This window comes from Macaca fascicularis, chromosome X (genome assembly GCF_037993035.2).
Source record: "Macaca fascicularis isolate 582-1 chromosome X, T2T-MFA8v1.1".
In the NCBI taxonomy this organism is placed as follows: domain Eukaryota; kingdom Metazoa; phylum Chordata; class Mammalia; order Primates; family Cercopithecidae; genus Macaca; species Macaca fascicularis.
In genome coordinates this window covers 30,708,150-30,735,825 of record NC_088395.1, presented here as the reverse complement: position 1 = coordinate 30,735,825, position 27,676 = coordinate 30,708,150, and the positions used below count along the sequence as shown (strand labels likewise).

Genomic DNA, 27,676 nt, shown 5'->3' with positions numbered 1-27,676 from the left:
CTATGTTGTAAACACTACAGAGTAAATACTACCTACTCCACTGTCAACGCCGTTAGCTTCTGTGCTATCACAGCTTTCATTTGTTGGTTTCTCCAAAAACTTTCATTCTTCACTCCCACATGATACCAGATACCCAAAAGATATCCCAAAGAATTGGGCTTTGGGCATTTCAAAAGAAACATACTAAAAATTCTAAGATATCATTACAGAAGCAGAGATGCATTACTTATTTTACTGATTAGTTGGAGAACAAAGGATTGAGGTGTTGCCTATCAGATTGAGAGAAGAATGGTGGTCAAGGTTAGCCACGCAAGGCCCTATTGATAATGGCTGCTGACCTTACCAACGTATTTTCTGCAAATGCTGAGATGGGACAGTGTAGTCTGTTCTAACAGAATGATTAAGGTGTTCATCATTACAGAAATTACTTCTTCGGCTGTTGGTTAACTCTTCAGAGTGTGCCCTATCAAGTGCTAACAGCCAAGTTTCACATTTCCTGAAACATCTTTCTTAATTTAACTTTCATCTAAGTTCTAGTCTGTAAATGAGAAGTGCAAGTAAGAATGAGGGGTCAATTTATTTTAAGTAAATTTGTCATTAAATATCAATGTGTACAATTTCAAACATTTATAAATCTACAATTTATAGAAAAATTAATGTAATCTTAAAATTATTTGAACAGTGGTTTTCACAATTATTTACAATGAACTCAACCTACTTTTGTAGAAACATTGTTTAAAAGTACCCCTGCCACAAAGTGATCATTTCACAGTACCTCTCTATAATATTTATGTCACTTAAGTGGTGGCTGCATCAATGAAACCTAGCAGATTCAATAATTTAGAAACCGCACAATCAGAACAGTAAATAAAGCTACCATCAATTCCAAACAAAACAGAACCTTTTATAGTAAGATATAAATGTTTTCCCATTCAGCACTAATTGAAAAAAATAATTAGGAGGCAATCTTTTCTTCACTGTTTACTACAAAACTAAGTAATGTTAAGATTTTTTAAAAATTGACATTAAGAAGCTAGATTAGGTAACTTCTTATGTGACATTAAATATTTTGAGAAATTCTGGGTTTCATTGGAAGGCATTTGTAATGATAAACCTTTTTTCAGTTACAATAAGATACTAAGCAGAGATAATTCCGTCATCCCAGATAGCAATTTCTTATTAACAATTGCTAACATTTGAACTGAAAGAGATTATTGGCTTTATTTCTATATTTTTTTCTACTTAGGTATTTAACTTTTTTTGACATCCTCTTATCCCCTCAATAGGATCCCAAATATGTCTAAAATTAATTCAAAAGAAAAATAACTATTTGAATTATTGCTTGTGTTTGAAAACAATATTTACTGTAGTATTCCACAGTTTCTTCTTTTTTTAAGCTAAGACAAATAAAAATGTAAGGGATAAGAAATATAGTTGAAGTCACAATAAAGTATATTTTCTTTTATTGACATAAAACATAAATTTTAAATGTTGGCTCTTTAAGAAAAAAATTCTCCTGGTAAATATTATGCATAACCGTTGCCCAAAAATGTATACAGCTGTTTTCCAACATATTTATATACATAGTGGTTCACTTAAGACCAGCCCTGTTAGAACCTTCTGAATTTAATGTGCTCTTAATTTATAAATGGGCTACCCTCAGTGTATAAAATATATAGGCAGGTATGACAAAGTAAAAAATATAAAAAGGAAAGATGGAAGAAAAAAGAAAGCATCCTTTCCTGTAAGATCCAGACAGAAAGTCATCATAACTAGTGGGACAAAGGAAAATATCTGAAGGATTTCAGTTTTGGCAAATACTTTTCAAAAAAATATCCAAGCTGTGAGAACACTAAATGTCTATTTTAATAATTTAGTAGAAGTTTCTATTCAAACATTCAGTGAAGGTGTTGCCGTCTTCTACTATGTAGACAAGAAGACTTTTGGGGTGTCCGTTAAAATCAAAGAGCTGCTCATTTGTAACAGGTTAGTAATAACCTTTTAATCAAGTATATGTCATGCAGAGACTCAAATCCTGGTCCAATAGTGTTTGAATATGTTTGATGGAAGATTCCAATGGTGAGGATCCAAATTCTTCCTACATCTTAGAGGCAATGCAGCAGGATGTTATGGCAATGGAGGGGTCAGCCCCAAAGGTAGCTGGTCCAACCTTAACTGTGGATGTTAAAAAAAAAAAAAAAAAAAAAACCCAAAAAAAAAACCACCAAATATTTCTATAGCATTCTTTTTGCTGCATTTTCTTTATTTTAAGCCACAGGTCTACTTGGAGGGTCATGCAGCAAGTGGCTTATAAATAAAATCAAAGTCTATGAATAGTGTCATCGCATTAAGAGACAGAATTGCTGGGTTCTTTCATTATGTAAAAAGCTCACATCTTGGGACTCCATGAGTTGGTAAGTTTTACGGAATACCTGAAATGGGGAACAAAAACCACATATGTCAATAATACATGCATACAATGCAGGAGTTAAAGCAATGAAGACGATTCAATCATTTATTAAACTAGAAAGTCCATATGATTTCTAAATCATACCTCACAATTAAAATGCAACAAACAGGGCTAATTCCAAAATTAGCAAATATTGCCACTGTTGCTAATTGTTTACCAAGGCAAACAATTTCCAGCCCTCTCAAATTGCAGGGTATGTCATCAAAGAGAGAACCTAAATATAGTGACCACGTGCATTTTAGAAGCCTAAGAATCTAGACACGTAGCACATCTTTTAGCTTAGAGAGATGCCACATGTCTCAATTTTCATAGAGACAAGGCCTTTTCATGCTGTCATGATACCAAGGGGGAAACAAACAAACAAATAAATCAAAACTTTCAGCTGCAATGTTTCTTTTCTTTACTTTTCCAGACCATTGTTATGCAGCCCAAAATACTCAGGATAATGAAAAGTAACAGAGGCCGGGCGCGGTGGCTCACGCCTGTAATCCCTGCACTTTGGGAGGCCGAGATGGGCGGATCACGAGGTCAGGAGATCGAGACCATCCTGGCTAACACGGTGAAACCCCGTCTCTATTAAAATACAAAAAAAAAAAATTAGCCGGGCGCGGTGGCGGGTGCCTATAGTCCCAGCTACTCGGGAGGCTGAGGCAGGAGAATGGCGCGAACCCGGGAGGCGGAGCTTGCAGTGAGCCGAGATGGTGCCACTGCACTCCAGCCTGGGCGACAGAGTGAAGACTCCGCCTCAAAAAAAAAAAAAAAAAAAAAAAAAGTAACAACTTTTTCTAAAACAATGTGTACGTTTCTTTATAGATTTAAATTACAGTTCTCATGGGAATGTTCCACCAAACATTCCTGAGAAGCAGAAAGAACAGATTCCATATAGATTTATGTATACAGAGGCCTTTTGTAAGGTAATTCAAAGAAAAACTAACTATTTGGACTAGTGGTTGTGTTTTTGGAAACGCAGTATTTACTGTAGCATTCCATAGTTTTTTCTTCTGTTACTGATACCAAATTAAGGTATTGTTAGTACAGAAGCAGACAATTTGAACAAATTTATTCTGAATATGCATGAATATTCAGAAAATGGAAAAAGTAATATAATCTAGTTTTAAATTCTCATGCAAGTAATCCAAATTTTCTCATTAAAAGATAACCTAATGTTCTGCAAATAATTTTCTGTAAATAATTTTCGTTCTACATTTATGTATAGCACTAAAATGATAATGACAAGCTAAATAAATGTTTGTCAGATCTCGACAAACAGATGTTCCCTCTCATATCACTAAAGTTTAAATTTTACATCTTAAGCTCAGGCCATTATCTTATTAATTGAGAGAGAGAATTTAACTCTCCCTAACCATGAAGATTTTTTTTTTAAGTTTCACTTTCATGGGAACATACAGAATAAGAAGCATCATTTCCATTTAAGCCAGTAATTTTAAGAAAAATTGAGCTATCATCAAGAGCAGCTTCCAAAAATGGCTATTATAAATTAATAAGATTATGCAATATATTTCATAACATGCTGAGCCATTTTACTTTTATTTTAAAAATATTATTCAGTAGAAATTAATGTGGAAAAATAATTCTATTTTCATTTCAACCCCTTTATTTAAGCAATCATTTTTAAAACTTCAGTTCACAAAATACATTCTTTTAACTAAAACAAAAGTGACTATAAATCTTCCCTGGTTTTAGGGTTTTACAGGAACTCTGCTGACATGCTCTGGCTGAAACTCTTGCCAGAATTGAAAAGTTAAGACTTGCTTAGCAAATTTTCAGGAGTATGAAAAATAATTTGTATACATTTGAAAGACAATTTAATTAATGTCAAAACTATACTTTAACTTTCAGCAGTCTGAAAGTCCTTCCATTTAAATATTAGTATTTTCACTTTTGCTTATTGCTGCAGCTCACAGCAGAATGTAGTCCCTCTTAAATAAATCATCACATTAAAAATGTAAATAGGTGGCCGGGCGCGGTGGCTCACGCCTGTAATCCCAGCACTTTGGGAGGCCGAGGCGGGCGGATCACAAGGTCAGGAGATCGAGACCACGGTGAAACCCCGTCTCTACTAAAAATACAAAAAATTAGCCGGGCGCGGTTGTGGGCGCCTGTAGTCCCAGCTACTCGGGAGGCTGAGGCAGGAGAATGGCGTGAACCCGGGAGGCGGAGCTTGCAGTGAGCCGAGATCGCGCCACTGCACTCCAGCCTGGGCGACAGAGCGAGACTCCGTCTCAAAAAAAAAAAAAAAAAAAAAATGTAAATAGGTTAAGCAGAGTCACAGTTCTTACTTCTAACTGCCCCCAAAGATTAATTGGTCTAACTAATTAGACCTTTAATTGAGTTTCCAGCTTCCTAGACACAGAAAGAATGAAAAACACTGAAAAATTTCTGTTAAGTTATACACGAAAACATTAAAGCTAACTAAATAGAGTTGTCTAATTTAAAGAGTAACTAACCTGAGATGTACCTTGCTCCGATTAACATTACCATGCTACTCACTATAAAAAAGCCCAAGGGCAGACTACAGAAGATACTAGGGTCACCTGTGGTCATCCAAGCAGAAGAGAATTCCAGTCAAGCAAACCAAAAGAGAGACACATAATTACAATATTTGTGTTAAGAATCACAAGATAGCAAAACAAAATAAGCTATAAAAATAGTATATTCATAAAAGCTAGCAAAGAGTTATTACTTCAAATCAAAAATATAATCAATATTGAAGGCTTATGACAGTTAACAAACAATACAGATAGCATGCCACACAGCCAAGAACATAATACATATAGACCAACATTAGCCTTCCGCTGGCAAAGCCAGAGAGAGCCTATGGATAACTTTTTGGGAGGCTGTTAATTTTAGCTTTCTTGATTCTTCCCCCAAATATACTAAATGATCTATTTAATTCCACCCAAGTTCAAATTATAGGTCTTTTGGCTATGAGAGAAGAGTTATATTAGTGTTCTAAGATGAACTTAAAACCCTATTTTTTGCTAAAATATTAGTTCAGTTTTAATTTTTATTTATTTATTTTTTTTTGAGACGGAGTCTCGCTCTGTCACCCAGACTGGAGTGCAGTGGCGCAATCTCGGCTCACTGCAAGCTCCGCCTCCCGGGTTCACGCCATTCTCCTGCTTCAGCCTCCCGAGTAGCTGGGACTACAGGCACCCGCCACCACGCCCGGCTAATTTATTTTTGTATTTTTAGTAGAGAAGGAGTTTCGCCGTGTTAGCCAGGATGGTCTCAATCTCCTGACCTCGTGATCCACCCGCCTCAGTCTCCCAAAGTGCTGGGATTACAGGCGTGAGCCACCACGCCCGGCCAGTGTTATTTTTTTAATAGAATTTGGTATGTAACAAAATGCACCTGACAATACATTTTAAACACATATTAAAAGTATGTTAAAAATTGTTTACAAAGCATTCAAATGTAGTCACAAACAAGAAAATAAATATGATTGCTTCAAAATTGGCAAACTGCTTTGAAACTTAAGCAAGCCTCATATTCTTCCCATAGGTAAAGATACAGGTAGCAGTTCTAATATCCTTTCAAGTTTATTAAAATAGGATTCTATCTGTATTGCTGTTATCATATAAATTATATAGTTATATAGCTTAGATTGCTTAAAGGAATACAACTAGCATTTTATTAACTGACGATTACTATTCCAAGTTTATTACACAGCTTAGAGACCCCCAAAATATTACATATTAGAGTGTTTTTCATAAATCTATTCAAAAAACATTTTCAGGCCGGGTGCGGTGGCTCATGCCTGTAATCCTAGCACTTTGGGAGGCCGAGGTGGGCGGACCACCTGAGAGGTTGGGAGTCGAGACTAGGCTGACCAACATGGAGAAATCTAGTGTCTACTAAAAATACAAAATTAGCTGGGCATGGTGGCACATGCCTGTAATCCCAGCTACTCAGGAGGCTGAGGCAGGAGAATTGCTTGAACCCGGGAGGCAGAGGCTGCGGTGAGCGGAGATCGCGCCATTGCACCACTCCAGCCTGGGCAACAAGTGTGAAACTCCATCTCCAACAAACAAACAAACAAAAAAATTTCAAACTGGCTTAAATCCACTGCAGCCTAACTGAAACAAAAACAAAGTTATTTAAAATATAAAACTCTCACAAACCAAACTACTTTTATCATTAATGCTGATAGCAGAAATTGGAGCAATCATATCTTTTTTTTGTTTTATCAACTTTTTCTTAGCATTTTAAATTCATTGATTGTCAAGTACACAAACAAGGGAAAAATGATCAGTTGATTTTGTGGGAATTTTGCAGTTAAAATTACATCCTGAACTGCTAGTGAGGAGAACTGTATATCTGTGTGTAAGACATGGGGTTGAAGGGAGGGAGACAGGAGGATTAAAATGCCATTTTAAGGCCGGGCGCGGTGGCTCACGCCTGTAATCCCAGCACTTTGGAAGGCCAAGGCTGGTGGATCACGAGGTCAGGAGTTCAAGACCTGCCTGGTCAAGATAGTGAAACCCCATCTCTACTAAAAATACAAAAAAATTGCCGGGCGTGGTGGCAGGCACCTGTTATCCCAGCTATTCGGGAGCCTGAGGCAGGAGAATGGCTTGAACTTGGAGGGCAGAGGTTGCAGTGAGCTAAGATCGCAACACTGCACTCCAGCCTGGGCGACAGAGTGAGACTCCATCTCAAAACACAAAAAACAAAACAAAATGCCATTTTAAACATGCCAGTTAAAGTGCCATTTTAAAACGTCCAGCTAGTTAAAGAAATCATGTAACTCCACTTCTTACAAGCAATAATTAAGGGCAACTAGAAAAGAAGTCAGGGCTTACGTCTATCTCACACAGCAACTAGCACTGTGCTAGAAAAATACTTATGATTGAGAAGTTTAATTGTAAAGGGTCTCTCAAAATTACAGTCTTAGCAAGAAAAACTTTGCCACCATCTTGGAAAAGGAAGCTGAGTCTCACAACAAAAGATATTAAGCTTATTTAGGAGAAAAACAAAAGCTTCAAATAGGAACATCCGGGACTGAAAATACAGACCACAGTTATCTGTGGCAGTAGATAGTTCTGGAAGCTTTCCTAAAAAACAGATACATTAGCCGGGCGCGGTGGCTCACGCCTGTAATCCCAGCACTGTGCGAGGCCGAGGCGGGCGGATCACAAGATCAGGAGATCGAGACCACGGTGAAACCCCGTCTCTACTAAAAATACAAAAAATTAGCCGGGCGCGGTTGTGGGCGCCTGTAGTCCCAGCTACTCAGGAGGCTGAGGCAGGAGAATGGCGTGAACCCGGGAGGCGGAGCTTGCAGTGAGCCGAGATCGCGCCACTGCACTCCAGCCTGGGCGACAGAGCGAGACTCCGTCTCAAAAAAAAAAAAAAAAAAAAAAACAGATACATTAACTTTGGGGTTGGAAGGAAGGCAGGTATTATTTCATTTGTCAACTCTTCCCCATTAAAGTATATGCTCAAGTCAGGTGCAGGGGCTCACGCCTGTAATCCCAGAACTTTGGGAAGCCAAGGCGGGTGGATCACTTGAGGTCAGGAGTTCCAGACCAGCCTTGCCAACATGGTGAAACCCCGTCTCTACTAAAAATACAAAAAAATTAGCTGGGCGTGGTGGTGGGCGCCTATAACCCCAGCTACTTGGGAGGCTGAGGCAAGAAAATCATTTAAACCCACGAGGCAGAGGTTGCAGTGGGCCAAGATCGTGCCACTGTACTCTAGCCTGGGTGACAGAGCAAGACTCTGTCTCAAAAAAAAAAAAAAAAAAGTATATGCTTCAATAAATTATTTGCCATTGTTCCATTCATTATGCTCCACATCTTGTATTTAGCAAAAAATAATACTATGTATCTTAAGGCTGTTTAAATGGTTTGCTTAAGCTCTTGACCTTCCTAAGTGATCGTAAGGTAGAATAGTCCACTATTTTTTCTGCTAAGAGCATTTCCCAATCTATTTATAAGAGTTCAAATTTACTATGTTTGGTATATTTCTTCCTCTCTGATTCCAAAGGAATTCCCATTATGTACTTGGAATCAGCCTAGGAAGTAGCAGAATATATTCTGAAATTAATACAGTTTTCAGTTGGTTCAAGTCATAAAGACAGCCCCCCAAAAAGGTAAAGTAAGAGGAGAAGGGAAAAAAAATGAAGACTCTAGTTGATTTTTTTTTCATTAAGAAGAAACTAGAAATAATTTTACTCTTGGAAGACTAAGTTGTCAATTGAAGTACCAAGAATAAACTAATAAGGAAAGATATGGCAGGATAGAGTTAAGTATGTATATCAACCTGATAATTTACATTTTGTGTTTAGAACTTTAAAGTGTTTTCAAAATGTTAGAATCTCTGGACATACGATAACGCTTTGCTTCAGAGCAGCCTGGCTATGTGTAAATGGCTAGATACTTAAATAACTATTTAACATACTAAGAAAATGTGGCAGTAATAAACAAAAACATTTTTACCACTTTCTGGAGATTGAGTTGTAACCCAACCCATTGACTTCATCACAGCTTTCTTCCATGTAGAATAACGAATTTCACTTTCTAGAATTAGAAGGTAGAAAAAACACATATGAAAGGTAGTTTGCTGAGATGTTCTACATACCATACTTATGATCACTCAACATTCTTCACAAATTATTGCACACATTAAACTGCAGTGGGGCTTTAGCAGGACTCAGATTTGAAAGCACATGGTTGCTGATGACTGCCAGTGACTGGAAGAGATGCTTGCTTGGAAGTTGGAGTGAAACAGGACACGGGGAGGCTGGGTGTGGTGGCTCATGCCTGTAATCCCAGCATTTTGGGAGGGTGAAGAGGGAGGATCGCTTGAGCTCAGGAGTTTGAGACCAGCCTGAGTACCATGGTAAAACCCTGCCTGTAGTACTAGCTACCCGGGAGGCTAAAGTAGGAGAATCATTTGAGCCTGGGAGGCGGAGGTTGCAGTGAGCCAAGATCACACCACTGCACTCTAGCCTGGGTGACAGAGCAAGACTCGGTCTCAAAAACAAGCAAGCAAACAAACAAACAAACAAAAACAAGATAGGGGAAATTCAGCAGGGTAAAGGAAGACTGGTAGACAGACTGCCTGCTATGCAGACTGGGCCACACACAAACAAGTGGTAATGAATTAGAAAGGGGAATCCCATTTGATCTGCTTTCTCTTCTTTTTGGGGGAAAGAGTATGAGGAAAAGGGTATGCTGTAATGTGGGAAGACTAGAAGGAGGCGTTTTTATTTCAGTCAGAGGATTTAACAAATACTGGTTTCTCATAAGATTTGAATTGCATTCCTCTGAGTCAGCCCCATGCCCCCTAACCCCAGCATCTTAAAGCAAGATTTTTTAAAGGTGGAAATCCACAACAGAAAGTCTAAACAAAAATGAGCTTGATGCTGTACTTCTAAGGGTGGTGAACCCCATGTGGGGCTACCTTTCTCTCAAGCCTCCCAGACTTTCCATAGCACCTGAGGCCTGCAACACCTAGGAGACAAGGCTCAAGAATCACTCACTTCAGAAAGCTTTCTGGTGCCCCATTTCTATCCCCACCCCCTCTTCACACATACCCCAGGATGTCAGCTACCACAGTGAATTTTTATGGTTTTGTCTACTGCTCCCAATATACTTTAATCTTCTGAAGGACAAAAGAAGGTAAGAAGATAAGGCTTTATTCATCTCTATATCCCCACATCAGTACAGTCTCTGGCCTGTGGTTGGCTATAAACAACTGTTTGCTGGCAAAATGTACTATTTATATCTAGGCGCCCATTCATTTATGGGGAGGAGTGAGGGCTGGTGACAGGGAGGACAACAGGGCATGACTGATCAACCCCAGGCTAAGGCCTTCAACACCAGCAAAGATGGCTCTCCTACGAATGGAGATGGCTGTCTTGACATAGAGCTTCCTTGCTTTAAGAGTGAGATTGGCATTTAGAGGCCATATACCTGCTCTGGACATTATTTGCTTATTATAAAGTTGATTTTTTTTTGAAAAGTAGAAACATTTTTTGAACTTCATATTTCATCCAGTATTGCAAAAGTTAAAAATGACAGAATATCAGATGTTGAAATACATTTCTAAATCAAGGTACATGGTATACTCTGACTATAAAATTACTAGTATTATAATTCATTTTCTTATATGTTGAATGAATAAAATTGAGAAACACTGGCATAGTCTCCCAGAAAACCAAAGAAAAATGCATTTGAAAGCTTATTCCCAATATCTTAAAGTCCACTTCGATGCTTTCTTTTTTTTTAAGAGACAGGGGTCTCATTATGTTACCTAGGCTGGACTCGAACTCTTGGGCCCAAGAGATCCTCCTGGGTAGCTGGGACTATAGGCACATATCACCATTCCCAGCTGATGCTATTTTATGCATAGGTTTTTAAAAAGTTATAAAACCAATTCTAATATATAAAACCTTATTTTTTCTACATTTATTTAAATTTAAGAACGACATCACTACATTTTAGTGAAAGTGCTGATCACAGCTTGTGGCTTAGCTTAGTTAGCACAGTGAATCAGATATCTAATGTTCACTTACTTAAATTGTTGCTGCCTTCATCAGGTTAGTCCTGCTGTGCTTAAAAGTTACCAGAGTGTCTCTTAACCCAGCTAATTATGTCCTAAAGCTGGACCACTGGCACCAAAGATGATCTGGTATAGACATTAGAGATGAGTGGCTGATATATCTTCCTTCTCACTTTAAAAAAGGCTGTTCTAACTAGCTATACCCGACAGTGTGTCAGTATTATTATCCTACACTAAAGGACCATAAACATTAAAAGCAAATGGTTTTTAAAAAGTGATTTTAGAAGTTCTTTTGATAAACAACGATTTCTGTCATTCACATTTATTCGGTAAAGCCCAATATGCTTAGTACCCGAATCTGCAATGATAACATTTACTATTTTACTTGGTTCCTTAACTTTTTTTTTTTTTTTTTTTTTGAGACGGAGTCTCGCTCTGTCGCCCAGGCTAGAGTGCAGTGGCGCGATCTCGGCTCACTGCAAGCTCCACCTCCTGGGTTCACGCCATTCTCCTGCCTCAGCCTCCTGAGTAGCTGGGACTACAGGCGCCCGCCAGCACGCCCCGCTAATTTTTTTTTTAATGTATTTTTAGTAGAGACGGGGTTTCACCATGTTAGCCAGGATGGTCTGGATCTCCTGACCTCGTGATCCACCCACCTTGGCCTCCCAAAGTGCTGGGATTACAGGCGTGAGCCACCGCGCCCGGCCGGTTCCTTAACTTTTAACTAAACAGAAAAACAAAACTCCCATGCACTAAGGTCGTTTTCACAGTATTATCACTAAACATTTCATTATTTAAATGTACCCTCAGCATTAATCTGAGGTTCAAACCGCTCCATTGTGACGGCAGACAAATCCTCGGGTTCGAGACTCCATACGCCGACTCCTTCTGCAGCCCCTGCCGCCATAGCAGCACCTAGTGCAGTGGTTTCGGGCATCGAGGGCTTCACTGAGGGGAGAGAGTTCCATCAACATCTTTGTGGTTACATATGCCCAAAGAACTAGTTTTTCCCAAGAAACATTACTCCAGGAGTTTAAAGGAATGAAGACTTACTAACCTACTGGAATATACAGAATGTCTGCTTGTAGCTGCATAAGAATTTTGTTGCTGGTCATTCCTCCATCTACCTGCAAATGACTGAGTGGAATTCCACAGTCTCGATTCATGGCATCCAAAATCTTAAATAAACCAGTGCAATTAATGTTATAAATCTATTTCATAGTAACATCTCTGAAAATGGCAATCCTCCACTCAACTCTCAAGGCTTCCAAGAGCCTATGGAATAAATTGAGACTTCTTATTCTAGTCTTCTAAGCCCTCTTTGATCTGCTCACAGCCAGCCTTTTCTCTCACTACACCTCTGCATTCACCTTGATATTCAGCTAAGCTATACAACTCTGTTTGGTACCCTGTTTTTCTGCCTTGATGCCTATGTTTGTGCTATTTCCTTTGCCTAATGTGTGCCACTCAGCCTCCCCACAACCATAAAATTCTCAGTGCCTGACAGGGAACAGGAACTTAGAAGGTAATGACAGCTGGAAAAAGGGAAAAAAAAACCCTGCTTATATTTAGATTAGTATTTAGGTAGCCGTAATATTTAATTAACTACATTTTCAGTACTGAATAAAGCTCAGGTGTTACCATATAACTTAAGAGTGATAAAAGTGAACTAAGTACAAGAAAACAGGCCCGTATTTGTTACCTCTCGAGTTTGGAAACAAACAGCTTCTAATGCAGCAAAAGCAATATGGCATTTATTGGTGAACTGAGTGAGTCCACAGATTATCCTAAAAATACGCACAAAGATTTTCAGATTAGAATGGTATAAACCAATCAATTTGAAATATCTCAAATATGAAAAGGTCAAATTTGATAGATAGAAGTGTCCAGGAAGAGAAAACTGGATATAATCATTAGGTAACTCAGAAAGTCCTTATATTTCACAATTCTGCATTCATACATGAAAAAGTTTATGATGCATTTGAAGAGATGATGGCATCGTAAAACTGAACCAATATTCATTATGATGATGTCCCTTCACTATACAACTTGCAGACATCTTGAAGATAAAAGATAACATGAATATGGATATGGCAGGGGTTACTGTCAGCTGATTCATAACTTCTTAGAGCTTAAAGTTTCTGAAATTATATTCTCCAAAAAGAAAAGGTTTTCTCAACACATTATAATTATTTGAAAATAGATAAGAAACTAATTAGTTATTAATGACTTTAGTAAATAAATCAAGATCCCCAAAAGCACACCACATTTTCAATACTTACCCTCTTGCGCTGGGCTCCCAATAAGGTGCATATAACCCCGAAAATGCTGGGACGAAGTAGCAGCCATAAGAAGTACCTACTTCTTTAGCAAGCTTTTCTATCATTAAAAACAAAGCAAAACAAACAAACAAAAAAATCATACAAATATTGTGTATTATTAAATAAGCACACCTATTTTAAAAATTAGAAAAATTAGGACAGGGGTTTTGGTTTCCAATTCATTGGTAGAGCAAAATGTTGCTAACTACAGTAGTATGCTAGGATCAACAAAAAAGAGTTTCTCCCACATTAAATACCCCCCACTAAAATGTAGCTTAGCTCAAGAAATCAAGGAACCAGATGCGTTTCTTTAAGGTATTTTAGCTCATTTCCACTATTTTTAAGGTTGCTGACTAGGAGATGAAAAAGTGGCCTCTAGTGTGTCCCTAATCAGAAATGTATTTCTGATTGTCTCACCTTCAGGCAAAGTTAAACAAGCGGATGAAAGAGTGACTAGGGAAGCTCAAACTAATTATCTATAGACTGAAAACAGCCATATTAATACTTAAATTATAGGTACCAGAGTTTTAATGCTCACTCTAATCTAAGAGTTAAAGCTCTTTCTCATCAGATAAATTTAACTCAACTTCTCTATCTGCAGCTTCTGGCAATCTCCAGTGTTCAATTTTACACTTGGATAATTCTTATGCCCTATATTGCCAGTTTATTAATAACCACCACTAATTATGATAATTCCTTGTTTTATAAGTCTTCACAAAATAGTCTTTTGTATAAGTCAAACTCATACTAGGGATCTATATAATTTATGGATCACATTTGGGGCAAAGCATAAGTATTCACAGATTGCAGAGATAAAATACTGAAATGTGTCATTTTTCAGATTTTCTGACCTTTTGTTAGAACACACTCACCAATTTCTTCTGAGGTCTTTATAATTCCAAGATTGTCTCTTAGCCAGCGAATAACAGCACCAGCTATAGCTACAGAACCCTAAAGAAAAAAAGGAATCCAAGACAGAACATATTTTATCACGATCAAAGGTTTTTATTGAGCATATTCTGTGTATGACACAACCAGATGGACAGAATTCAGTTTCCATTTTGGGACTCTGACAAATACGATAAACTAGGTCTTCTAATACAAACATAGTTTTGTCTAAGTCACTAATAAAAGTTTTTCATGGGATGGGGAAAAGAAGTGAGCCTTCCAGCACACCCTTGGATTTGTCCCTATAGGTGGACATTGATCTGTTGGTCAGTTTGCTTCTTGAACAATTTTCTGTCTGTTGCTAAGCTACTGAGGTATGTTATCACTTAGAAATATATTGCCATATTATTCATAAAATTATTGGGAGAGGCCACATTAAAAGTTTTTTCAAGTCTGTTTCCCATATCTAACAGCATAGTAAATAAAAAAAATAAAATAAAATAAAAAAGCAAAGAAGCTAGCTAGTGAGTAATTTTTCTTTAAAACAAAATCACCTAGAGCTGTGGCAATAACGATAAAAACATATTTTAGAGTTGGATAAACTGGCTTTGAGTCCCAGTTCTAGTACCTAATTGCTGTGTAATCTTAGTAACTAATCTAAGTACTTTAGTAAGTTAATCTTAGTAAATTAAGTAACTTGCCTACTTAGGCTTTCTGAGCCTCCATTTCTTCACCTATAAAATGATGACTATGACAACACTTACCTAAACAAACTACTGTGAGGCTCAATATGAGAATATATGTGAAGGTTCTTACTAAATGTAAATATTGACTTCATTAATTTTTTTAATGTTAAAGTATCAGCCAAACACCAGTGACTGATGAATAGATAAAACACAGTATGTCTATACAATGGAGTATTATCGGACTATGAAAGGAATGATGTCTTAATACATGCTACAACATGGATGAGCATTGAAAACATTACGCAAAGTGAAAGAAGCCAGGCACAGAAGACCATATATTGTATGATCCCATTCATATAAAATGTCCAGAACAGACAAATCCATAGAAAAAGAAAGTAGTGGTTGCCTGGGCTAGGGGATAGGGGGTGGTTATGGGGTTTCTTTCTGGGGTGGTGACAATGTTCTAAAGTTAGATAGTGGTGACGGTTGTAAAACTCTGTAAATATAGTATTACTATAAACCATTGAACTGTATACTTTAAAAAGGTAAATTGTGTGGAATATGAATTATATCTCAATAAAGCTATTATAAAAAAATCCTGACGGCAAAAAAAAAAAAAAAGTCTCAGCACAAACCACTAGGAATTCCAAGAAAATTTTTTTAGTTCTGATAGTTCATTCATATAGATTATTAATGTATATTACTTCCACAGAGTCACTCCAAACCAAATGTCAGGTGATATTAAATGTAGGGACCTGTCCCCATTTCTATTAACTGAATTACAAATGGTAATGCCTTCTTATTGTCAGTTGTCAAGATGCAAGTAAACTAGAGAATGAATATGCTGGCATATTCCATCATTCATAGCTTCTATGAGAAGTTACTATGTTACTGCAAACCTACAGAATGCCTGTATTCTGTTTATACGTTTACACATTTTTATATATGTAGACATACATACAGTACTCTGTATTACTACATACATAAAATGGCTTTTTAACCACAAAAAGTATTTGAGGAACAGATCTGACATAGCTATGCAAATATGACAAGGCTTTAAAAATGGGACAAAAACAATTCAACAAATACCTTACAAAGGACTCTAACACAGCTCATTCCCTGCCTAAAAGAACTTGTACTTATTAAGTTTGACACATTTACATATTTAGGTACTTAGAGGGATCATTCAAGAGAACTAAGTAAAATTTTGGTTTAAAGAGATTTAAGAACTTTACTCTCAAATTTCCTTTGGAAACAGACAATTCAGAGATAGCAGCTGCCAAATATTAGTAAATATGTAAGAGTTTCTAGACCAGTGCTGTCCAATAGAAATATAAAATGAGTCACATATGTAATTTACATTTTTGCCACATTAAAAAGGTAAAAGTAAGGTAAAATTAATATTTTATTTAACCCAGTGTATTAAAAAAATAATTTCAACATGAAATCAATATTAAATTATTGAGATTTTTTTTTTGTACTATCTTTGAAGTCTGGTATATACTTTACACTTAACAGCACATCTCAGTTAAGACTAGCCACATTTCCAGTGCTCAATAGCTGCATGTGGCCATGGCTGCCATGGGCAGTATAATTCTAGACCTAATTGAAAAACAAAAACAAAAACAGGTGTCCCTCCTCCTTATACTCTCAAAGACACTGCCCTTAAATGGCATCTAACAAGAAATGCATACATAATTGTTTTAGGCAAGTAGAGTTAAACTATGAATTTTTAGAAGCCACTGTGCTAGGAGTCTAGTAAAGTGATTTTGTGGCACAGCTGGTGGGACTTTATACTCTAGGAAACCACATGCTGATACACCTCATTTCCATTGAAAAAGATAGGATGTGACATGCTTACACCATATTTTTAAGAGGAAGCAATATGATTTTAGCAAAAGGAAAATCAAGGTTTTGATTAGAGGTAACTAGTTGAGAATCAGAGTATCATTTAGATTAAAACAAAAGAAAAAAAATACATAGTTACTGTTAAGGCTCCAGGAGATAATTGTTTTAAATTCTGTCATCAGGAATATACAGAAGTGACTAGTTTCAATATAACACAATAAAAGGTAGATAAAAACACTTATCTGAAAAAAGTAAATAATTTTGCTGTCAGGATATAATACATGGTATGATTTAGCTTTTAAAGAAATAAAAATGAGAGACACCTCTAAATTCACAAAAGACATGCGGTCTTCTGAATTCAGAGGCAGGAAATAAAATGGAAGATGGTTGGCCAGGAGCAGTGGCTCAAGCCTGTAATCCCAGCACTTTGGGAGGCCGAGACGGGCAGATCACGAGGTCAGGAGATTGAGACCATCCTGGCTAACACGGTGAAACCCCGTCTCTACTAAAAAATACAAAAAACTAGCCGGGCAAGGTGGCGGGCGCCTGTAGTCCCAGCTACTCGGGAGGCTGAGGCAGGAGAATGGCCTCAACCCGGGAGGCGGAGCTTGTAGTGAGCTGAGATCCAGCCACTGCACTCCAGCCAGGGCGACAGAGCTAGACTCCATCTCAAAAAAAAAAAAAAAGGAAGATGGTATAATGCTTCAAAGTTGGACAGGAAAAGAGTATAGCAGCCAAAACCTAAAGTGATAAATAGAAGGTGACGGTCTATTTGTTATCAATTAAGTTGCCATAAGTTACATCCTAAGTATAAAGATCCAACACTTTAGTATATCATCTACAAATTTGAATCAGCCCTTGTTCTAGGTTATGATTCCCTGGAAAAGATGCATGCAAGCCTAACAGTTGTACACTAAGGGAGATGCAATGAAAGTGACAGGGTGTAAAGAATAATGAATTAAATTATAACAGGGCAAGAGGAATAAATTATTTTAAAACTAGACACGTAGCCTGGAAAGTGAAAGGCTAAGAAATAAGCTATACGAAGATTGAATTAAAAATAATCAAGTAGATCTGATGTAATGTCATAGCAGGCAAACACATTTTTCTTCAAAAGCTCCTTGACATGAATGCCACTGCCACTAACAGTATAAAAATAAAGCAGGATATTTCAGGATGCAGTAGAATTGTAGCTTACAAGGCAATTAGGGTGAAAATTGGTGAGTATGAAGAAAAATCATGTAATGTAAAGATTACCCTAAATTGCTTACAATCATCCATCAGGCATAGCAAACACAGTTTTGTGTATACTACAGTGCCATGTATCTGTACATATATAATTTATAATGTAGTTAATTTGTATATATTATATTACAAATGCAGTGTCTAACTCTATAGCATTTTTAATTGCATAGAGAAAAGGAAGACTTGAATTGGAGCAACATTATTTTTGAAATGTGACAGATTTCATTAATACTTCAGTAACAAGTTGGGGAACTACAATTAAAAGCATTTATTGCTCAGAAAGTATACTTTTCAAGAAAGAACATTGTAAAAGTTCATAAACAATGTTTATATGCTTGTGGCAGATAGACTTTTAATTAAGGTGGCTCCCATGATCCCTGCCTCTTGATGTTCATACCCTTGCATAATCACCGCCTCTTGAGTGTGGTGATATCTGTGACTTTCTTCTACCCAACAGTACGTGTCAAAAGTGATGGGATATGTGTGGTGATGTGTATGTGCTTCCATTACATGATTTACTGTGCCTGTCTTGCTGGATATATTCCCTCCCATCCTGACTTTAAGGAAGCACACAACCACAAGGAACTGAATTTTGCCAATAACCTGAATGAACCTGGAAGCAGATTAAACCTCAGATGACAGAAGAGCCTCAGTCAACACCTTGACTGCAGCCCTGTGAGACTCCGAGCAGGGTACCGAGCTAAGCTGTGCCTGGATTCTGAACCCATGGGAACTGAGAAACAACACATGTGTTGTTTTAAGCCACTTAAGTTTGTGGTAATCTTGTTACACAGCAATAGATAATCTATTACATAGGTTTATACCTAAAATCGGGATTTAGCTCAAGAAGGATGAAAAACTCTAAAAAGGAAATCTTAATGCTATAATCGTTAAACCATACCAAAGAAAAAATAGGGGAAGAGACATTTAAAGAAACCAATAAGGCGATATAGGGAACCCTCTTTGAAGTTCATATTTAAAAAGAAAAAAAATGGCCTAACATAGGATTCTGTATTTAAACAATATTTAATGGGTACGTATTATCTGCCAGCCTGCTGGGACAGAGTGGTTAACAAGATAGACAAGTACCCTGGCCTCGGGAAATCTATATTCTAGCGACAAAACACAGAACATGGAAGTCTCAAGTCATAAGCTCAAGTTCATAATCACATTAAAAGTTCCCAAAAGGATTTTTGTGTTGTGAAACAGTATTTGGAAAAAGAAGGGGAACAAGGATGCCAGAGGGAAGGCAGAACCATTCAGTGGCTCTATTTTGCTCCAGTCTCTTCCACTACTGAGAAATATTTTCCAACTAGAAAGGGTGGGACAAATTTAACCAGTTTAATATGAGTTTAATGTCACAGAACAACTTAAGGATCATGAACAACCAATTTCTTTTTACAAATATTGAAAATGAGAATTTAGAGGTGTTAAAATGTCAGGCCTTAGTATCACCTGCCAGGGGCTTCAGAGAGAGAAAGAGAGTTCTCTTGGTGATGAAAAAGAAGATGCAGATGCTTACATGAGCAGAAATAATGAGTTTGTACTTCAAAAATCCCCTTTGTTCTAACCACAGAGGATAACAGACACTATATAAAAGAGAAAACTGAAACAACATGCTGACTCAAATACAGAATAACATCTATGTGGACAGACACGGAAACACATAACCAAACAGGACTGAAGCCACGAGCATGATGGCTTCTGATTTATTTTTCTGTATGTGTCAGGGAGTAGGAGTGGTGGCTGGGAACTGGTTCCTCCAGAAGAAAGGGGTCCAAAATGTTTTGTGTAAGACAGGGAATAGAAAGAATCAGGCTCAATGCTTGAAGCCAGGGGCTAGGTGGCGCTCTCTTACTTGTGTAGGAATGTTAGAAAAATAAGCAAGTGTGTATTTGCTGACTGAGGCTATATGGCTTAATGGAAGACAAGGCTGGAAGTGACAATTCTAAATTATATGAAGAACTCTTGTATTAAGAAATCCAACAAGGCTAGGTGCGGTGGCTCACGCCTGTAATCCCAGCACTTTGGGAGGCCGAGGCGGGCGGATCACGAGGTCATGAGGTCGAGACCATCCTGGCTAACACGGCGAAACCCCATCTCTACTAAAAATACAAAAAATTAGCCGGGTGTGGTGGCGGGCGCGTGTAGTCCCAGCTGAGGGAGGAGAATGGCATGAACCCGGGAGGTGGAGCTTGCAGTGAGCCGAGATGGGGCCACTGCATTCCAGCCTGGGCGACAGAGCAAGGCTCCGTCTCAAAAAAAAAAGAAAGAAAGAAATCCAACAAACTTAATAGCTGGACTAGAGTTCATTCCGGCCTAACATAGATTTTAAAATACGTATGCTTTAAGTATTCGGAGATAAATTAGGAAATGAGTTCCATTTTAAAAACAAACAAACGTGAAATTAAGAATCAAAATAGGCCGGGCGCGGTGGCTCAAGCCTGTAATCCCAGCACTTTGGGAGGCCGAGACGGGCGGATCACGAGGTCAGGAGATCGAGACCATCCTGGCTAACACGGTGAAACCCCGTCTCTACTAAAAATACAAAAAACTAGCCAGGCGAGGTGGCGGGCGCCTGTAGTCCCAGCTACTCAGGAGGCTGAGGCAGGAGAATGGCGTAAACCTGGGAGGTGGAGCTTGCAGTGAGCTGAGATCCGGCCACTGCACTCCAACCTGGGCGACAGAGCGAGACTCCGTCTCAAAAAAAAAAAAAAAAAAAAGAATCAAAATAAAAACAGAGAACTGAAACAAAATCAGGTGGATGTGAAAAATAACCAAATAAAAACTATAGAAATGAAAATATTAAATAAGATGAAAAATGTAATAGATGGGGTAAACTCTAGACTAGATAGAGATGATGAGTAAATTAGCACTCCCCCACATTGCTGGTAGGAGTGTAACTTGCCACATCTACTGTGAAAAATGGTTTGCATTATCTACTCAAAGTGAAGACACACATAATCTATGGCCTAGAAATTCTACTCCTACAGAAAGGTGAATATATTTACATCAGGAGGCATATACAAAAATGTTCATAGCAGCATTTTTCATAATAGCCAAATACTGAAAACCACTCGAATATCATCAACAGCTGAATAAATACTGAACTTCAATAATTTCATATAGCAATAAGAAGGAATGAAAAAAACAGCTATGTATAATACTGTGGATGAATCTCACAAACATAATGTTGACTGAAAGAAGCCAGATCAAAAAATACAAAAAAATATATACTAAGTGACTGAGATACGCATGCACATGCTCTCTCTCTCCTCTTTTATATTTTTAATATATCAAATATTAAACACATGCAAAACTAAACTCTGGTGTTCAGGGCTGCACATTTAAGTGTTAGAACTACAAAGAAAAGCAAGGAAGTGATTATGATAAAAGTCAGGCTGATGTTTATCTCAGGGAGAGGGAGGAAGTTGTGATCAGGGGCAAATAGAGGTTCTTAGGATTGGCAGCATTCTAGGAACAAGTTACATGAGACTTTACAGTAGTTTTTAGAGTTGTACATTGATATTTAATGCATTTTTCTGTATGTGTCTTATATTTCATAATACAAAAAAGGCTTTTATGTTTTGTCTTGTTTGTTTTAAAGAGAGAACTTGGAAATGGAAGGTAGATACTGAGAAACTCACCAGGGACGCAGCACAGAGAAACAAAGAGATTAAAAAAATATAAAAGGGCAGTTAAGAGACATGGATGATGGGTTGAAAGGTTCCAATATTCATCCAATAGCAATTCCAGAAGAGGATGGAGGTAATGGTAGAGGAGCAATATTTGAAGAGATAATTGCTGAGAACTTTCCAGATCTGAAGACAGACTTGGATCCAAGTACCTAACAGGATAAATAAAAATAAATCCAAACCCAGGCATATCATAGTAAAACTATAGAACATCAATGATAAAGAGATAATGTTAGAAACTCCCAGACAATAAACCAGATTATCTACAAATGAACCACATATTAACAGCAGAGGTCTCATCAGCATCGAAAATGGCCAGAAGGGATGTGGGAAAAACAATTAATATAGGCTTTTATACTAATCCTCAGAGTGAGGACAAAATAAAGACAAACCTAAAAAGAATAGGCTTACTATCCCACACTATTACTAAAAGAAATATAGAAGGATGCCCCTCAGCAAAAAAAAAGAAGAAAAAAAAAGTAGGTGGGAATAAAAAAGGTATGAGACGAAAGAAATGATACTGGACACAGAAAACTAAGAAAAATAAGTCAATAAATATGATTTATTGTGGACTGCAAAGTAAACAATAGTAATTATTGCATGTTGAACAAAATGGGGGAAATGAAAGCTTTAAACAAGATAACACGATTGGTGATGAAGGAGGTAGAATAAAATATTAGAGGTCCTCATCATGGTTGGGAGATTAAAAATACCAAACAATGACATACACGCTTAGAAAAATATATGGTTAAACAATGTCTTAAAAATCTAAGGGTATACACAAAAGAAAAAAAAATCACCAAAATAAAAACATAGAAATGCTTCTTATTCCTCCCAAATCAGCAGAGGAAGAATGAAAAAAGACTAAAAGACTGAAGATGGGTAGCTATAGTCTCAGGTTTTAAAGAGCATAAAGACTAAAATGTTCCTATCTCCAACTTCTAAGCCTAACAACAGTCGATCAAATGAAAGACAATGTTATTAAATATATACTTCGTAAGCATTTACAAAAAAAGGAATTAGTATGACCAAGTGAAATTAGCATGAGTTTACTGATAAAAAGTCTTACCAATCTAGCATTATTCCCCACCCTTGTTTTTTGGTTTGGTTTAATTTAATTTTTTTAAATGTTTGTTAATTGTAAAAAAAAAAAAAGGTAGGCCGGGCGCGGTGGCTCAAGCCTGTAATCCCAGCACTTTGGGAGGCCGAGATGGGCGGATCACGAGGTCAGGAGATCGAGACCATCCTGGCTAACACGGTGAAACCCCGTCTCTACTAAAAAATACAAAAAACTAGCCGGGCGCGGTGGTGGGCGCCTGTAGTCCCAGCTACTCGGGAGGCTGAGGCAGGAGAATGGCGTGAACCCGGGAGGCGGAGCTTGCAGTGAGCTGAGATCCGGCCACTGCAGCCCGGGCGGCAGAGCGAGACTCCGTCTCAAAAAAAAAAAAAAAAAAAAAAAAAAAAGGTAAGAAAACATAAAGAAAAAAATTCTAACTACACCGTTAACATTAGTATGTGTATGTGTGCTGTTGTTGTTGTTGCTGAGACTGCTAGGTTAGCAGATGAAGGAAAGGACATAAGCTAGATGCAGGGACAACAACACTGGGCTTGGTAGACTGGAGCCCAGAACTTCCAGACTTACAAGGAAGGAAATAGTACAGCAGGGTGGCCTAGGCATCAAGGTTTTGATGTCCAAGCATCTGGATGTGCATCCTGGATCTGCTACTTACTGTTGTCAAAAGTTACTTGGCCAAGGGAGTCCAATTTCACTTTTCTAATCTCAGTTTCCTCACGTGTAAAACATGGGGATAGGAGGGTGTAACTAAGTATATTGTCATATGATCTAGTGTCTCTCTCAGCTTTTACAATTCTAAGCATCTAAAAGCATTACATAAATTGAAACAAAATCATAAAGCATATGCCTGTTAAATCTCTAGATGAGACAAAACTGAAAGAGTAACAGTAAAGAATGAAAACAAATTCAGACTATATAGGAATAGGCTAAAATCACTATTATGAAATTAAACAGAAAGAAACAAAGACCTGAATTTAGATTTAACAAAAAAACTACACAAATACAGAACGAAGCAGACTTGGTTTGACAATGATTCATTTGAAAACAGGCTAGGTTTTTTAGCATATGCTCCCAGGGCCAATAATATGAAGGGGTTATTACTAAATTAATGAACTCTCAGGCTAGAAAAGCAGAAGTAGTGCTTATGGTAGGAGAGGCACAAATCACCCTATTGATTGAGTACAGGTCAGATTAGATGTAGAATATTATATTCCATTCTGGACGACATGAATTGCAATGCACCCAATGAAGGCAGCTCAGAACTATAAAGCATCCATAAACCATGTGAGATCAAGGCATTGGGTCAGTTTACCCTGGAGGAGGAAGACCCAGAGAAACTGACTGCAGCCTCTAATGTTAGAACGCTTTTGACAACCAATGCAGGTCCAATGCTAGAGGTGTTATTAAGAAGCAACTTTGGGTGCTGTCTTCAGATAGAAGCTGGATGGCTACTGGTAAAGGACTGGTAAAGGAGACAGGAGAAGGCTTTTCATATTGGGAGGGGAGTTAAGACCCGGTGACCCCTGTCCCTGAGGCCTGTCCCAGGGGGGTCTTTTTTACAGGCCTGTCTAAGGCACCTGTAATTCTAAAGCACTAATTGTCTCCTATGCAAGAAGAAAAAAGGCAGAATCATATTCTTTTTATCATATTATAGGTAACACTTATCAAGTGCATATTCTATGTGCCTATTGTTGTGCTATGCACTCTCCACAGATGGAAAGTAGAAAGGGAGAGGGCTTGTAGGATTTTAAGTTCTGAGAAGTGTTAAGATACCTTTAATATACAGACTAAGTTTTCACAAATGCTTCCATCCATAGAAAAGGAGCTGGGGGCAGATATTATAGTGTTTATGGGTTGGGGAAGGGAGAAAAATAGAAATAAACTAATATTCTTCATGTGCTAGGCATAATGACTAATAAAATGTTTTAACTCTAACTAGAAGTCTTTAACTTGTGACCAAATTATTATCAGACACTCCAAAAATGAGCCTCAATAAGTTTGCAGATCACGTGTATACTTGTGCATTATAAGGTAGCCATTTCAAAATTAATTATATAGAAACGCTTATAAAAATGTATCTGATTTTACAAAAAGAATACTATTTCTTTGACTTTATAAATAAACGTTTCTAACACAAACTTACCATATCCTACAGGCTTAGGCTGGCATATTCCTACTATAACATACAAACATGTTTGAAACAAATGTTTCCAGTGATAAGTGGCATAAATCTCCTCACTTTCTTTTCTATATCAAAACGTTACACGAAATTTATTTTTATGAGGAGACAAGTGAAAAGAGTTATTCTGCTTTTTTGTGCCCAGGATTCTCTTTGGAACACTGGAGCATTTTATTTATAAAAACAAATAATTTTCAAGATGAAAGAAATGTTAGCACGTTAATCCAATTAAACTTTAGAGATTGAAAAAAAAAAAAAACCTTACATTGTAAAGCTATTAAGTAATATGCCTAAGGTGACACAATTAATTGGCATAAGAACTGAGGAACCAATCTAATCAAGGTCTCCTGTGAGTCCTGACACCCAGGTCAGTCTCAGGTTCCTTCAACTCAATCAAATGCCAAGAAAGCAGAACTTTTTGAGTCCTCTGTATTAAGATTTACCAGAAAAGTGTTAGAAAACACTGTAACTTTTATTAGCTTTGAATGTTTGTCATATTATCCATATTGATTAAAAAGAACTTACTTCCAAAGCATAATATACTGGTTTGTCTCTGCCAAGTTTGTAAGCCACTGTGGTGAGAAGGCCATGATCAGAAAATACACACTGTAGGAAAGAAAAAAAAAAAAGATTTCAGTAGTGGAAAATGAAAAGATAACATGAGAACATTTTTTTAAAGTTATAATAACATAGGTACAAAATAATGCAATCAATAAACCAATTTTTAAAAATAAATATAGTCAAAATGATCAGAATTAAGAACACATTTCAGCTGTATAAAAAGTTTATTCCTTGTTTCAAATTAGATTTGCATTAAGAATTTGATGAGGTCTCAGTCTAGATTTCCCACCAACACAATTAAAAACACACATATAAAATTCAAAAAGTCTAAAATGGTTCTTATTAGAACCATTCAAATTTTGTATTGAGCTCTAAATTAAACCCTGATAAAGATTAACTAAAAGCTAAAGACTAAAAGTAATTTAATAGCAAATTATGTTCAAGCATTATTTATATGAACTTAAAGACTTTTATCAATTTTTTAATTTAAAGAACCAACCTTATGGCCTGTATTACATAGTAAGAAACATCCTGTTCCATACCTAGAGTTGAAGGGAGAATGAATAGTAAGACAATTTTATTGAAAGCAAATAATGAAACATTAATAATACAAATGATCAAAACTGACATATAATTTAGTCCAAAAAAGTCATTATATTATAGTTTTATAAAAGTTCCTAAAGTTAACAAAAATCATATATCTTCATGGAATGTTTTAGAAATCAGCCTAGAAGAAAATGTACTTAGAGCAATCTTTTTTTTTTTTTTTGAGATGGAGTCTCGCTCTGTTGCCCAGGCTGGAGTGCAGTTGCACAATCTTGGCTCATTGCAACCTCCGCCTCCCGAGTTCAAGCGATTCTCCTGCCTCAGCCTCCCAAGCAGCTGGGACTACAGGCATGTGTCACCACGCCCAGCTAATTTTTTCTATTTTTAGTAGAGACGGGGTTTCACCGTGTTAGTCACGATGGTCTTGATCTCCTGATCTCGTGATCCACCCCCCTCGGCCTCCCAAAGTGCTGGGATTACAGATGTAAGCCACTGTGCCTGGCCAGTGCAATCTTAATAGAAAAATGCAGATACAGTATTTAGTGTTTAGTTAGTCCTAGGCCAGGGCTGTGTTTATAAAATACCATTGAATTACAATAAATTCTAAGTTCTGTCATAGTATGTTACTACTAATCCATGTGGAGTGAAGCATCATAACTGACAGCCAGCTTAGCTCATTAATACAGTCATAAACCGAGAAACACCACTATCTTCAGGCAGCGTAGGGAGGCTGGATACAGAGTGTGGGAGGGTGTAGTTGGAAAGCTAGGACAAGAGTGGCATGGAAGGGAAGGCAATTTAAGGTCTACCTTTGATAATCAGAGCCAGAATGTAACATGGCTGTTACAGAAGAACTAAATTTATTTTGTGGCAGCCTTATCAATATAAACTTTGGACTCTGCAGCAAGTCTGGCCCTTGGACATTAATAGGTAGTTTTGACTTGTGCCAGGCAGATAAGTGGCCCAAAGTGATACTAATAAGAGTCACAGAGGAACAGTTAAGCTGAGTTGGGGTAACAAGGTTGCTACAGTCACCCTTGCTTAGCTCTGCCCAAGCTGGGCATTCCCTCCCCGTGGGCCTTGCTGCTATGCCCTGCACCACCAGGGTTCTGACTGTGTTGGTGACATTCCAGCAATTGAAAGATGGGACAGCACTCAGTCCAGGAGCTGGCAGAAGGATCCCAGAAGAAGCTACTACCAGTCAGCACTAATTCAAAAGATCCCATCAGCTGCATTTTGATTGTGCAACAAACACAAAACCAATGGAAATTGTTTTCTGACATTTTTCCAGGTACCATTGTTCTGAATAAGGATTAGCCTAGGATAGTCTATATCCTCTCATCCAAATATATGCTTGGCCTGCTTCATGAGCAGGTGACAAATTCAAGGAGCATGGGACTAATATCTAATTTTGTAAAGACACTTGTCAAATAACACTAGGTACAGGTAACACATTTACAAACTAAAACACAAAATCACTATACCGTTTTATCGCCACACACTGAAAAAGCTATATATTTCAAGTTAATCTACTGTGATAAATACTCATAAAAATGGAGGTTAATTATCTATTTCATGCTTTTTAAAGGAGAACTCTGTACCAATTTAGCATCCATATAAACACTATACT

At 37.4% G+C, this 27,676-nt stretch overlaps 1 protein-coding gene across 36 annotated transcripts in view; it reads right to left on the bottom strand.

Moving 5' to 3' along the window:
* Positions 1–558: 558 nt before the first annotated feature.
* GK (glycerol kinase) overlaps positions 559–27,676 on the bottom strand; it is an 81,221-nt gene continuing 54,103 nt past the window's right edge. For 17 of the 36 annotated variants that reach the window (XM_065538299.2, XM_065538301.2, XM_065538302.2 and 14 more), the window contains 10 exons: positions 26,000–26,042; positions 25,465–25,545; positions 14,196–14,274; positions 13,285–13,381; positions 12,705–12,789; positions 12,060–12,180; positions 11,807–11,950; positions 8,935–9,015; positions 4,939–5,025; positions 559–2,432 (listed from right to left, as the gene is read on the bottom strand). In XM_065538299.2, coding sequence (XP_065394371.1) covers positions 2,422–2,432; positions 4,939–5,025; positions 8,935–9,015; positions 11,807–11,950; positions 12,060–12,180; positions 12,705–12,789; positions 13,285–13,381; positions 14,196–14,274; positions 25,465–25,545; positions 26,000–26,042 — 829 coding nt within the window. In that variant the 3' untranslated portion in view covers positions 559–2,421. The remainder of the gene's footprint in view (positions 2,433–4,938; positions 5,026–8,934; positions 9,016–11,806; positions 11,951–12,059; positions 12,181–12,704; positions 12,790–13,284; positions 13,382–14,195; positions 14,275–25,464; positions 25,546–25,999; positions 26,043–27,676) is intronic. The other 19 variants (XM_065538303.2, XM_074028938.1, XM_074028940.1 and 16 more) reach the window with 4 other exon arrangements.